This window comes from Scylla paramamosain, chromosome 22, assembly GCF_035594125.1.
Source record: "Scylla paramamosain isolate STU-SP2022 chromosome 22, ASM3559412v1, whole genome shotgun sequence".
Taxonomy (NCBI): Eukaryota; Metazoa; Arthropoda; class Malacostraca; order Decapoda; family Portunidae; genus Scylla; species Scylla paramamosain.
The window spans coordinates 6,897,501-6,911,822 of NC_087172.1; the positions used below are offsets into that span (position 1 = coordinate 6,897,501).

Consider the following 14,322-nt stretch of genomic DNA (forward strand, 5'->3'; position numbering starts at 1 on the left):
TGATAGATAGATAGATATAGATAGACAGACAGACAATTATGGATAGATAGACAGACAGGCAGTAGTAGATAGATAGATAGATAGATAGATAGATAGACAGATAGAGAGATAAATAGATAGATAGATAGACTGATAGATAGACAGTTAAACATATACGTAGATAAAGAGATAGATAGATAGATAAACAGACAGATAGACTGACAGACAAACAGATACATACATACATACTTACATACATACCATACATACATACATAAATGGATAGATAGATAGATAGGTAGGTAGATAGTGAGACTGATAGATAGATTGATAGATAGATAGATAGATAGATAGACAGACAGACAAACAGAAAGACATATTGATTGATAGATAGACAGACAGACAAACAGACCGACGAGTAGATGGATAGATAGATAGATAGATAGATAGATAGATAGATAGATAGATGGATGGATGGATTGATGGACAGATAGATAGATAGGTAGATAGATAGATAGATGGATAGACAGATAGATAGATAGATAGATAAACACAAAGAAACAGACAGATAAATAGAGATAGACAGATAAGTAGATAGATAGAGACACACAAACAGACAGACAGATAGATAGATAGATAGATAGATAGAAAGATAGACAAAGACCAATAGATAAGTAAGTAGATAGATAGATAAATAAATAGAGGAAGGAAGAGCGGAAGACCAAAGAGGAGATTAATTTTATGGATGTAGTGAAAGAAGACAAGCACGAGATGGGTGTGGCAGGGGAAGGCGCAGAAGACGGCGCCTACTGGAGAAGGATGACGGAGTGTGGCAACCCCTGATGACTGAGAGCAGCCCTAAGGAGATTATTCAAAAGTAAATCCATTCATATGTTTATTTTTATTTCTGACAGGCCCCTTGAACGATTTATTATCTAGAAATGCTATCCAGTCACGGAGAACCAATTTTGTATTTCCACGGCATAATAAATTGTTCAATAAACAATGACTGTTTAGAGATACAGTCTCTTGCTTTTTTTCAATAAATTGATTGTCATACGTTACATATCAATATTGTACATACAAGTTTTTCATCATATAATCATATAATGATAATCTGATGACGCATGCTAGTAAACATGTGGTATGCCTCTCATGCATATTTTTGTTGAATATCCCGCTAATGCACGTTTTCCCTTAACTTCACAGATACAAAGGAATTAATTCATACTCCTTTGATTACTTTACGGCAAATAACAAAGATTTAAATCGATTTAATAAATGTTTCTTAACAGTTATTTTAATGTGTCCTTATTAATTATATATTTTTATGTGTTCAGGCATATTATTCCATTGAATGCATCCGTGACAGGTCATAAGCCGCTGCGCCTCAGTAGATGGAGCCTGGTGGCCTAAGTTGGCGTCTATTTCTTGCAAATATAATGTGCGCTTGCAGAACACTTAGCACACCTTCAGAACCAAACATGAATATTTGGTCATGAAGATAATCTAAGCACTCTAACTCATGAATATAAATTACCTGAAGTATTTCAAGATTGTTAAATAAAGTGGTAACATGCAGATCTCCAAGCAATTCTCGTGCACCGTGCAAGTGTCCGGCTCCGTGAAGAAGCCCACCGCGATCCTGGTGTTCGCAGAGCGAGCTCGGCGCTGCCTGGGCTGGATGAAGACCTTCGTGCCCGTGGCGGCCATCACCGTGGCGGAGGACAAGTGGCACAGGATCCCCAACAAGAACAAGTGGGAGAATGTAGAGGCTGAGATACGCGCGGACTTCGAGAAGCTGGCGGCGATGGACGGCGAGGGACGCAGAGTGAAGGTTAAAGTAAAGGTTGGGAAGAGGACCCATTTCAAGCGCGTGTTTGGCAGCAGCAACATTTTTGATGTTGTTGACGCCAGCGACTTTAAGATGGAGGAAGACCAGTCCGTGCTGGCAGTGATGAAGGACCTGCTGGAGTGTTTCATAATGAGGCGAGGCCAGCACCGAGACGTGTCGGACACCAAGCAAGGCGGCGACGGTGGTGGTGCCGCTCTTCCCACCATTGTAGAAGAGCCGCCACGCGAAGAGCGAAGCAGTGACGGCCACGTTCTGGTGGCTGACACTGAGGAAGACGTCACGCAGGACGTCACCCTTCTCGACACAGCGGAAGGCGTGAAGAACGGCCCCCGACCTATAAGCGAGACAAGCGAAGACCAGGACGAGGAGGCCTCCCTGAGCTCCGCGGTGATGGTGCGTGCCTCGCCTGCCGCTACACGCCACGCCCTCGCCATTAGGCACGCGTTGTGGACTGCCAACCTCATAGTGAGCCACGCAGCGCCACTCGTGTACGCGTATGACACAGTGTTGCCTCTGCTGGAGGGCACCGTGCCTGTGTTGGCGAGCAGGTTCACGCAGCCAGAAGAGGTCACAACGCTGGTGCAGGCAGCGTGCCTGGCGCCACTGGCGGCAACCCTCGCCACCTTCCACCTGGCACAGCTGACGCGGCAGGAATGCAAGCCTGGCGAGACGTGGTGCGAGGAGTGCCGGCAGGAAGTGGCGGCAGGCTGTGAGCACTGTGACCTGTGCCGGGAGTGTGTGCAGGACAGGCAGTACCACTCCGTGCTGCTCAACAAGTGTGTGGGCGCCTCCAATGCCGCGCGCTACCGCACACTGATGGGGCGCCTCACTGCCCTCAGCGTGGGCATGGCGGCACTGTTCACTCTGGAGGCACTCATGGGTCAGCCGTGCCGCCTCGTACCTCTGTGCCTGCTGCTGTGCTGTGCTGCGGTGTGCATGTACTGCGGCGACACCACGCAGTGAGCGGCACGCGGTGAGGAGGCGAGGCAAGAGTGTCACGGTCAACGAGTGCACGCGCATCACCACGTGTGGGATGTTTTGCTGCTAATGTTGTGTCCGTGGCATTGAAGTGTGTGTGTGTGTGTGTGTGTGTGTGTGTGTTTGTTTGTGTGTGTGTGTGTGTCTAGTAGTCTCTGTATTTCTTTCATGGATATAATCTGACGTGGAATGAATCAATTGAATAAGGCAATTGTGTCAGCATTGTTCCGAAGTTGGAAAGGATAATTCTTCCGTTGTGAGGACAAAAATGATGAAGTTGAACAGCAGCAGTGCTGTATACTGCCTTCATTGGAAATGTGCTTAATTCATGTACTGTTGTGATGTATAGTTCATGTATACCTGTGAATTATTTTATAGTAAGTGTATTACTTAGTATTACTTTACTGAAGTGATATATAATTCATGTATTGTACACTTAAGTGTCTTCAGTTAGTAAGCGTGCTATCAGTATTATTATCATAGTATTACTAGTATAGTACTAATAGTAATGAAATAAGTTATATATATATATATATATATATATATATATATATATATATATATATATATATATATATATATATATATATATATATATATATATATTATCAGTATGATATTACTAATGATGAATAAATCCATCTGAAGTGTATGTGTGATTCACCTACGGTCGTCTGCTGGTCACCCAGCCAGCCGTTACCACACGGAAAGAGCTCAGAGCTCAGAGCTCATAGTGAGCGATCTTTGGACTTAGTTCGTACTGTCCCGTCTCCATAACTGTTTTTATCCAACTTTTCCTTCAAGTCATGAATATTTGTAGCACACACCACTTCCCCTTCCAGTCCATTCCATGCCTTGGTGCTTCTATGAGGGAAGCTAAACTTCATGTCCCTTCTACAGGTGGTTACTTTTAGTTTTCTTCCATGTCTTCTCGTTTCTCTTTCGTTCATTATAAAGAGATGTTCCCTATCTAGTTTTTCTATTCCACTCAGCAATCTGTACAATGCAATCAAGTCACCTCTCTCTCGTCTCTTTTCCAAGGTTGGGAGTTGCACTCTAGCTAGTCGCTCCTCATATGACAAATCTTGCAATTCTGTTATCATCTTTGTTGCTGCTCTTTGTATTCCTTCCAACTCTCTTATGTGCTTTCTTTTTTCATGTGGTGACCAAATTACCGCTGCGTATTCTAATCTTGGACGTATCATTGTGGTGATTACTTTCCTCATCATTTCTACATCCAGATAAGCAAAGGCAACTCTTATATTTCTTAGTAGGCTGAGAGTTTCACCTGTTGTCTTGTTAATATGTTTTTTCCGGTGATAAATTCTCTGAGAAAATCACTCCCAGATCTTTATCTCTTGTTGTCTTATTTATTGTTTCATTCCCCATCTTATAGTTAAAGCTACACCTTCTGTTACTTTTTCCAAATTCCATCTTTTACACTTACCAGAATTAGATTCAATTTGCTATCTGTTGCTCCACTCCCACACCTTGTCTATATCTCTTTGTAATTCTTCACAATCTTCCATTCCTTTCACTCTTCTCATAAGTTTTGCATCGTCAGCAGAAAGACTCACATAGCTGGATACATTCTCCACCATATCATTTATATACACCGCAAACATTATTAGTATCAACATTGACCCTTGAGGGACCCCACTTAATACTGGGCTCCACACTGATGTCTGGTCCATTATTACTGTTCTCATCTCTCTGTTTTTAAGGAAATCGTCCATTCATTATGCGGCACTTCATCATAAGCTTTTCTTAAATCTAGATAAATACAGTCTGCCCAGCCATCTCTCTCCTGCATGATATCAGTCACTCTTGAATAATAGCATAATAAATTAGTGACACAATATCTCCCTTTTCTCAAGCCAAATTGACAAGTTGTGAGAATGTCCTCATCTTCCAAAAACTTGGTCCATTTGTTTTTTATTACCTTTTTACATATTTTTACAACCACACTTGTCAGCGAAACCAGTCTACAATCTAGTGGGTCTTGTGTGTCTCTTCCTTTAAATGTGTGTGTGTGTGTGTGTGTGTGTGTGTGTGTGTGTGTGTGCTGAGTCTTTGGTATGATTCTCACAATTCTAGCTTATTTCACCTCTTTACGTGCATTATTCACGTCCTCCCGGAAGTATTGCCAAGGATAATACGCAGGATAAGTTAAGAGATAAAGATACGTGAAATTGCAAGTTTTACATAGTTTGAGTAGAATAAAAAAAAAAAAAAGACTGTGAAGTACTGATTCAGTAAAGCTTGATAAATGTGTAATAGCAAATAATCAACTTTAAGATACAAATTTTATATTTGGATGATGAGAATGGTAGATGTGGAAGACGAGGCAGACTAAAGAAGAAATGGAAGGACTGCATAAAATCATTTGAGAGCAGGAGGATCGAGTGCAAAGGAGGCAGAAGACAATACTTATGGAAAAGGCTAGTGAGAAACAGCGACAAACGACATCATATGAACATGAAAAAAAACCTGTAGAAGATTCTTGGATACATCTTTTTTTTTTTCCTGTCAAACTTTATATATGTAATGCCTCATAGCATTTTCAACCTACGCAAATTGTTATATATTTTTTTCTAGTTTACCGTATTTCTTATTAAATAAGTAAAGGTTTCAGTTATGTATTACCTCTACATCTGCCCCCTCCAGCCCCCTCCCGGCTTTATTCTCATGCCCCTTCTCCTCATTGTAAACAAGCGGCGATGGCGTCCCCGAATTCTGGGCCCGTCGGTTCAAATTCAGGTGGTGTGGCGCCAGAACCGGACCAGAAGTTCGACGTATTCTATAAAGACGTGAGTATTGTCCTTTGTGGTTCATATTCAAGGGCGTTAGTTGGCGGTGGGGGTGTAGTTAGACGGAATGGCGGGGAATTAAAGCGGGGTGCTCGGCTGGCATAGGGGAGGAGGGCGGAATACTTGTGATATTTATGCACTATGACACAACTCAGACCGGAATTGAGGCGTGACAGTCTGCAGCGTGAGTGCAGGAGCATGTCGCCTCTCACTCGTGCACTGCTGTCAGGGGATGAGTGAGAAATAAGGGGGTATGAGGAGTGCCAAGCGAGGGCCAGGGTGCCTCCGCGGTGTCTTCCTGGCACTCCCTGAGCGGGGTGTGCAGTGCCACGGTGCCGCATTGGAAGTCTTTGGCCGGGTATTGCCTTATAAATCGTGGTGTTCGTAAATGTTGTGTGTTGCCACTTACTTTTCTTTTTAATCCAGTGTTAATTATCACTTGTTTTTAATTGTTTTTGAGGGTTTCTGGGTATTCTTTTACTCTTGGACCAGTTTCACCATTGTTTTTCCTATCCTTCTCATCATATAGAGATTCTTATTCTGAGTAATTTGAACACCATATATATATATATATATATATATATATATATATATATATATATATATATATATATATATATATATATATATATATATATATATATATATACCAGCCACAAATTGCTTATAATGCTGACAGCAATTTTTTAAGATTTATCTGTTTTTTGAGGAAACAAGCTCACTTGCTACTATAACAACACTGAGAAATTACACACCCATGCGTGTGATGGACAGGCAGGCGCTGAGGCACGCCAGTGAAGGTGTGTTTGTTTGTGTGTGTGTATGTCACATCTGTTGGGAAAGCGCAAAATTAGTCACAGTGAATGGTTCTTTAAGAATGCAGGTGCTGGCCAATTAGAAAATACAGAATTAATTTAGCCAATCATAGTGTTTTATTTCATCCTTTGGACAGAGAAGTGGCTCAATTTGAAAACTTTGAATTAGTCTGAGGAAGATGTCTGTCAGCAGTGGGTGTCGTCTCGATCATTTCCAGTACATCACCAGATTTTACGAAGATAAACAAGGTAACAACTTCTTATTGATTTCTTAATCCTTGCCAGTTAGGTTTGGCTAATATGGTTAGGTTAGATTAGTTTAGGTTAGCTTAAGTTAGTTTTAGGTTACATTAGTTGGATTAGGTTAGGTTAGTTTTGTTAGGTTGGGTTAGGTGGTTGTGACAGCCAGCTGGTGGCCACAGGCAAGTGGCAGCCAGACCTCTTGGAGGGAACATTGTGAGTGAGTGTCACTGCTTTGTTACTTATTTATGAGGATGAAACAATTTTTGGGGGTAGATTTCTGTCAGTTTTTGTATTAATCTGCTTTCCGTTTTTACCACAAAACATTAGTTTCTGATGGGGATGGGGGGTAAATAATAAAACTAATGATATGTGGGAAAAAAAACATGCAAATTAATTCAAAACAAACCAAAAACTACCAGAAAAAAATAATTTCGTCCAGAATAGAGAGTCTGGTGCAAGGGTAAAAATTTACTGGTGTCTGATTGTTGATTAATGAGGATAGGAGTGTCAACCATGAGAGTAGGGTGGTCTGTCTGTCCCCCCCCCCCCTTGCCCAGACTCATGGTGCCTGCTCAGTGTTGCTCACTCCCTCACTGTGGTGACCACCATCAGTGCCAGGCTGTCTTGGGAGGCTCCCATAAGGCAACTGGAGAATAGATAAGGAGCGTCCTGTCATCAGTGGAGCTCTCCCTCAGCTGTGCCACCAGCAGACAGGATGGGTTTCGTGAAAATGTCTCAGGCCTACTGTTTATTTCTTGGCTAAAATTATGCATTCTTAAAACCATGATCTGCACATTGAAGGCATTACCACTGAAATTAGTGAACTGAATTAATCTAGACCTTACCAGACTTAAACTAACCAAGTCCTCAAATGGAAACACTAATGTTATTTCAATATTATCTGGTAGAATTCCTCTACAGAGTTTCAAGAAGTACTCTGCACTTCTGTCCTTAATATCACATTTTTATTGATCCTACATCTGTAAGATCTTTTTGTGTACTTTATACTTAGTGCATGGGGGCCATCATGGTACAGTATGAACGTGCTCACTTTGTGGGCCAAGGGGTCCTCAGGTGCTCTTTTCTATGGCATGATGATCCTGACAAGTTGTTTTGAAGCTTTGTGTGAGAGTGAGTGTGGCCATGGTCCAAGGGCAGGAAGGGCATCCATTCAGGGTAATGGTTCCCAAAAATGCCAAACCCAAAGTCCTTCATTAGGAGGCACCATCCTGGTCCTGACAGACTAGGGAAAGTGGATGTAAAAAGAAAAAAAAAAATGTTGCATACTTTACAAGTCTAATTTTATTCATGGATTGTTATAAAACAAAACATACAAATATAGTAAATAGAGGTTTTTGTTGTTAGATTTTGTTTGATTTTTTTTAACAAGGCTTTGTGTTTCCTTTCCACAGCCAGTGAAGGGCACTTCATATATTAGTGCTGTCATTTCATTTTAATATGCTTCTCATCCCCCTTATCTTCTGGAAGGATTTCTATGTGGTGTCTCCCACACACTTTGCTTCCTCCTCAGTCACAGTCAACTCTGGCCCAGCCTTGGGAGTTGGACTTGACAGCTGGCACTCCCTTGTATTCTCAGTATTTTTATAAATATATGGCAACCTTTGTACATCTGTGTTTTCCTGACATCTACAGCACTCTGAGCATACCATAGGAAGCACTACAAACCAACAAACAAGACCACAGGAAGTTAAAATCTTGTATATTCTAAACTAAATGATGATTACTTGGATTGGTCCAAAGTGCTGCTTGAAATATACCTGTTTTTGGTGTTAACTGATCAGCATCTCATAATGCCTTCTGGAGGACAGTTCCTTGGCACATTTCCATAAGAACACATCACATCATCTCATTCTCTCCCATACATGCTGCTATGCTTAAAAATACTCAATTTATTTCTTGTTAGGCTCTTTTACTGTATAATTAGAATCCTTTCTTTTTCTCTTTTTTTTTTTTTTCCAAAAGATATCATGCTGTTTATAAGGGAAAGTCTTGGTTCTATGATGCGCATTATTTTGTTTCTTCTCATGGAAATGTTTGTGTTTCAGCTTAAAGAAACAGAGAAGAGGGACTCTGTGCTCACCTCCAAACAACAGATAGACCGCCTGCTGCGGCCTGGCGCCTCCTATGCCAACCTTAACCCCTTTGAGGTGCTGCAGGTGGATCCTCGCACCCCCATCGAGGACATCAAGAAGAAATTCAGAAGGGTAAGCATACATTGCAAGTCAAGGAAGCTATTTGATGGATGGACAGTCATTGGCTTTGTGCTGCTAAGTTTTATTCTGAAATCTGTATTGTCCTGATGATATTGTCATCAGCAGTAAACTTCTTATTTATTTGGAGGATTTTGATCTGTTCTATGGCATGATCCTGGCAAGTTGTTTTGAAGCTTTGTGTGGGAGTGAAAGTTCATTTTAAGTGTGCTTTCAGATGTCCATCTTGGTTCACCCTGACAAGAACCAGGAGGACTCAGAGAGAGCTCAGAAGGCATTTGACGGTGAGTAGGTCCAAAGTTGGCTCTCAGGCTGTGTTACTACTTCCAGTATTGCCCCCCCCCCCACACACACATAAACACACAAAAAAAAGATGCATTTAGTATTCTTAGTCATAGAGTTTCTGTTCTTATGAATGTCATGACTTCTTTAGACTGCAATATTTTGTTCTTTTGGTACGTAGCTCTTCTGTTGAGGTAAGAAATTAAATTGACTTTGGACATCCATAGGTGAATTGTTGAATGAAAAATTATTTACATGAACCGCAGCTCCAGTCCAGTTGGTAGTTGAAGAGTTAAATTATAGTGATAATTACATGAAACTTCCCTTCATAGTAATTTTCAGGACAGTGAAGTCAACATTTTTCTACTCTCTATTTAGATTGAAGCATCCCTCACTGACCTGTTTCTGTTTGCAGAGGTGACTAAAGCCTGGAGGTGCCTAGAGAATGAAAGCACACGTCAGAAGTGTTTGGACATCGTGGAGGAGGCGGAGGCAGTGGTGGCCAAGAGGGTGAGTCATGGATTGGCCTTGGAGTATCTGAGGCTCCTTGATCTGGCCTCGTCATAGCAGGATTAATTCTGTACCCTGTGGTGTAGGATGCAGATAGTACATCTACCCACAGGATGAGTTTTAGGAAGGTTCTTGCATACATATAAAACACATCTCAAAGTTCAGTTTTTATAAACTATTTAGATGCATGTATGTTTATTATGTAATGTATTTAAAAGCAGGTACATTTTCCATGGCTCATCACCTCAATTCTGTATCATTTTATTAAGAGAAAGTTTGACTTGCTTTATCTAAGCACAATGAAAATCATAATGTAACCTAGGCTGTAAATTTTATCATCATCTATTATCAGTACGTTTCTGTCAAAATAGGTGATGGAAAGAGTGCTTGTGAGTGTATTGGATGTGTCTGGTTGAGGAGGACAGCCTTCTGTGCAGTGGGAGGATGGAGTATTTGTCTTTCCATCTCACTCTGATGCCTCACTTTCTTTGGGAGCATCCCCCATAGGGGTGGCTGTGGCAGAAGAGTCTCCACCAATTTGTATACAAAATATATGGAGAAAATTAGAGGATTGGAGTATGCAAAAATAGGGACAAATGGAGATTCTTCTGTCATGACCATTTCTTTGTGAGTTTGTTGTAACAGGTGCCAAATATTGATAGATTTCAAAACTAGATTATTTTTTTACTTCATTATTCCTCACTTAGCTAAAGATATGAGTGAGTGCGAATGTAAAAGTTGTGTGCCTTGCCTTGGCTACACCCTCTATTTTGGGAAGACAGCCTTGGTATACATATGTATGCACTGTATGTATGTATTTCTCAGTTTTTTCTGTTTGCTGCCACCAGATTGAGGAGCGCAAAAAGCAACTGAAAAAGGAAGGCAAAGACTCCCGTGTGGACGAGGATGACCCTGAGAAGCTGAAGCGAGCCGTGTACGTGCAGACCATGAAGCTGTTTGCCGACATGGAGCGGAAGCGGCGGCAGCAGGAGGTGCGGGACCAGGAGGAGAGGAAAAGAAAGAGAGACCAGGAAATAGCGGAAGAAGAACAAAAGAAAGCAGAAAAAGAATGGCAGAAGAATTTTGAGGTAATTATATCAACAAAACTTGTACTAAATGTTACTAGAAGTGCAATGGAGCTTAGTATTGTGAGGATATTACAGTGTAGCCGTGTGATCACCTCATGAGTCCAGTGCCATTCATCATTGTAAAAATACTAATGTGTTTACTCAGCTTCCCTGCCAACTCATTCAAGCGTAATGTGTATGAGGCTAAAGTAGGATGGATCAGCTTTTTTTTTTTTTTTTTTTTTATCTGCTTACATAATAAAAATAATAATAATCCATCATCATTGTGGCGAGTCAAGGCAGAACACCAGCATTGCTTCATTGCTTTCTTGTTGCCATGTCAGCATTCCCTTGTGTTGTTTGCAGTGAGGTTCCACCATATGTCTGGTTTGCTTCTTCCTTCAGAAGATGCATGGCAGGTTTTCAGAAACCTGCCTTCATCTTCATCTTCCTTCAGAAGATGCATGGCAGGTTAAGAAAGAGGGAAATCTGTGTCTAATGAAGTGTAAAGCTTAATATATACATTTGATATGAGGACACCAATAGTTACTTATAGTTCTAAAGCTATCAGAATTTTTGTGTAAGGAATGTGAGGCATAGAGGCATCAGGCACTTTGTGTGTGTGTGTGTGTGTGTGTGTGTGTGTGTGTGTGTGTGTGTGTTGGTAATGTTGACATGTGGCATTGTCTTGCCCCCCTGCAGGAGTCTCGGGTAGATCGTGTCAACAGCTGGAAAGATTTCCAGAAAGGGAAATCTGCTAAAAAGTTTAAGGGTTTCAAGCCCCCGAAGCACAAAGCTGAGGCCCGGGACTAGCCAGCAGGCGGCAGTCTTGGCGCCTGGGCCACCCGGGAGTCGTCCCGTGAGGGTTTCCTTCGTGTCACAGTGAGGCGGCGCAGTCAGCATTGGAATCATGTCCTTCACTCTTCTGTTTCCCTGTTACCTCTTATTACAGAGTGCTGAGCTCTATAAAATTTTATTTTTTCTATTCTTTACTCTTTTACATAGACATACTAACTATGATAAGTATAAACCTAATTATGGGGTAAGTATTAAGCAGTGATGACAATGAGAATTTTGTAAAGTTTTGAAAATAATTTACTCACAGTATTCCTTTTCTTAGGAAGCCATGTTCTAGTGTTTGTTTGTGAGAATCATAAGTGATATTTAATGAAGACAGGCGGATATTTTATGACTTAATTCAAGACAGTAAAATTACAGCAATGTAATATCTTGTGTGAAACGTTACCTCATTACTGGTAGTTTATAATAAAGAATCATTTATACTGAGTCCAGTTTGCCCACCATCTTAGAAATTTAAACATAACTGTATTCACTAGTTGAAAATAAGTTGTAGCATAGCAAGGAGCAAGTGTGTGGGCCGAGGAGTGGCAGTGTTACGAAGGCGTGCGGTGCTGGCTGACTGTTGTGAGGGAGCAAGGTGTGCCGAGACCAGTGTTGCTGTTGTATCTGGTGAGGAGTGAGGAGTATCTGTGAGAGTGATGGCAGTTTGAGTGGGTCGGACAGCAGCAGGAATGAGTAGAGTGAGGTTGTTGAGGGAGCAGAGTGCTGTGAGACCAGTAGCTATTGTTAGTATCTGATGGATGATTAAGCCTAGCAAGCTCTAGTCTCCGACCCCCATGGTGTGGCGTGTGGTGTACGTACAGGAACACAAACACTTTGGAGTTTATGGCAGTTTCTGATTGAGGTTAGTTTCCTAGCTCTCACAGTGTACCTCTCAAAACTTTTGTATTGTAATTATCTGAGGTTTTTACTACTTGCAGTAGAAACTGAGATAATATAAAATAATAATTTATTCTCATACAATCTTTTCTGGTATAGCCTAAGTCATTTTCATAACAAACTTTCCTCCACAAGCTCAAGATGACCTCTCATTTCACAACAATGTAACCTAAGTGCAAACACTCTGTGGCCCACAGTGGTGGACATCATCATCTCTCTACCTGAGTATTTCCTTAGCAAACTGTTTAGCTGCTCTACAGTTTGTATAGACAAAATATTTATATGTTTATTTAGAAAAAATACAAATTGTCTGCCCTTTGACCTTTGAGCATAGGATCTTTTTAAAGTATTGGTTTTGCTTCAGTGAGTCATTCAGACCAGCAAGAAAATACAAGTAAGGTTGGCAATCACAGTAGCAGGGTCACCACCACCCTGGTGAGGTGGGCAGGTGAGGCACGTGGCGAGTGGTGCACTTCCAGTTAGTGAGTGCATCTCTCTCCACTGCCTCCACACACATTGCAGCAAATACATTTACCACTTTAGCACAATGAATTCCCTTGCTGACAAATGTGGATGTAGCACATTTTGAACTCAAATCAATTATATCTGTTCAGTGTTATGATACAGAATGGTAAAAGCACTCTCCACATTGAACCTTTGAAAGGAATCTGGCTCTGGGAAGAAAAAATTGTCAGTAAATACTGTTTCAGAAAAAAAAAAAAAACAATACTTACTGCCTTGTTTGATTTCCTTTCTTAAAAATTTTGTTCCCCTCTCATAAAAATGGAGGTGCCATTGAGAAGAGAAACAGCAGCATTCTCTTCCACAGCATACCTATTAAGTCTTCAACACTTGCATGCTGTCACTGGCCTATGGAATTTTGTGAAATATTTGTTTTGTAAAATTTTCCACCTCCCTTCCTGGTTGGGGCTGGTGAGCTGCTGCTGTGATGCTTTCAGTTACGTAGGCTAATAATCTCATTATTACACCATTACTTGAAGTATGTTAATCAAAGGTGACAATACACAAAAAATAAACCATTTTATTTATTTTTGTGGCTTTAAGTTTTCAGAACTACTTAATGAGCCAATATTTTTAAATCATCTTAAGATGACTTCTCAAAGAGTATCTTAATAAATGGGAGCACCAGCAAGTCTTGGAGGTTGTTGAGGGAGCAGAGCAGTGTGGGACCAGTAACTGTTATTACCTAATGAACAGTTAAACCTAGCAAGTTCTAGTCAACTGGTAACTGGTAGTAGATTACAATTTAACCAAACCACAATTACTTGAAGACCTTGCATTATTATATTCTTGTGTTGGTATGTCTGATAACTGGCATTCATTCAGTGGGTGGTGAGGCTTATTCATCTTTGAAAATTAAGTATCTTGCTGGAATTCATACTAGTCTGGCAGGAAGGGAAGAAAATATGAAGTATTTAGAGCCAAAAGGGGCCAACGTACCATAACATAGTTTTGAATTATGGGGTTTTGAAATTTCACAACTGTGTTTCACAAATTGTAAGTCACAGTATATAAATACGTATATCAAAATGATCCTCAGGAAGAATACTTTCATATAAAAAAGTAAAAATATTTAAAAAATAAAAATGATAATGAAATAATTTAACCTACAAAAATAAAACATAAGTATATAAAAAACATAATTGGTATTCACCAATGATGTTATGAAGATAAAAATATACATTATTTGGCTAACTGAAGATAATTAAATTTTTTAATAAATTTAATATATTGATTTTATATTTTTGTAAATTTCCATCCCTCATTTCACACAGTGAGCTTAGTACTCAG

At 40.5% G+C, this 14,322-nt stretch overlaps 1 protein-coding gene across 1 annotated transcript; it reads left to right on the forward strand.

Annotated features, from left to right (window-relative positions):
- Positions 1–5,487: 5,487 nt before the first annotated feature.
- Positions 5,488–13,243, forward strand: LOC135111497 (dnaJ homolog subfamily C member 8-like). The gene is made up of 6 exons (XM_064024831.1): positions 5,488–5,622; positions 8,747–8,905; positions 9,129–9,195; positions 9,609–9,703; positions 10,552–10,791; positions 11,473–13,243. The coding sequence occupies exons 1-6, from the start codon at positions 5,533–5,535 to the stop codon at positions 11,581–11,583; spliced, it is 762 nt and encodes a 253-aa protein (XP_063880901.1). The 5' UTR covers positions 5,488–5,532; the 3' UTR covers positions 11,584–13,243.
- The last annotated feature ends 1,079 nt before the right edge of the window (positions 13,244–14,322 follow it).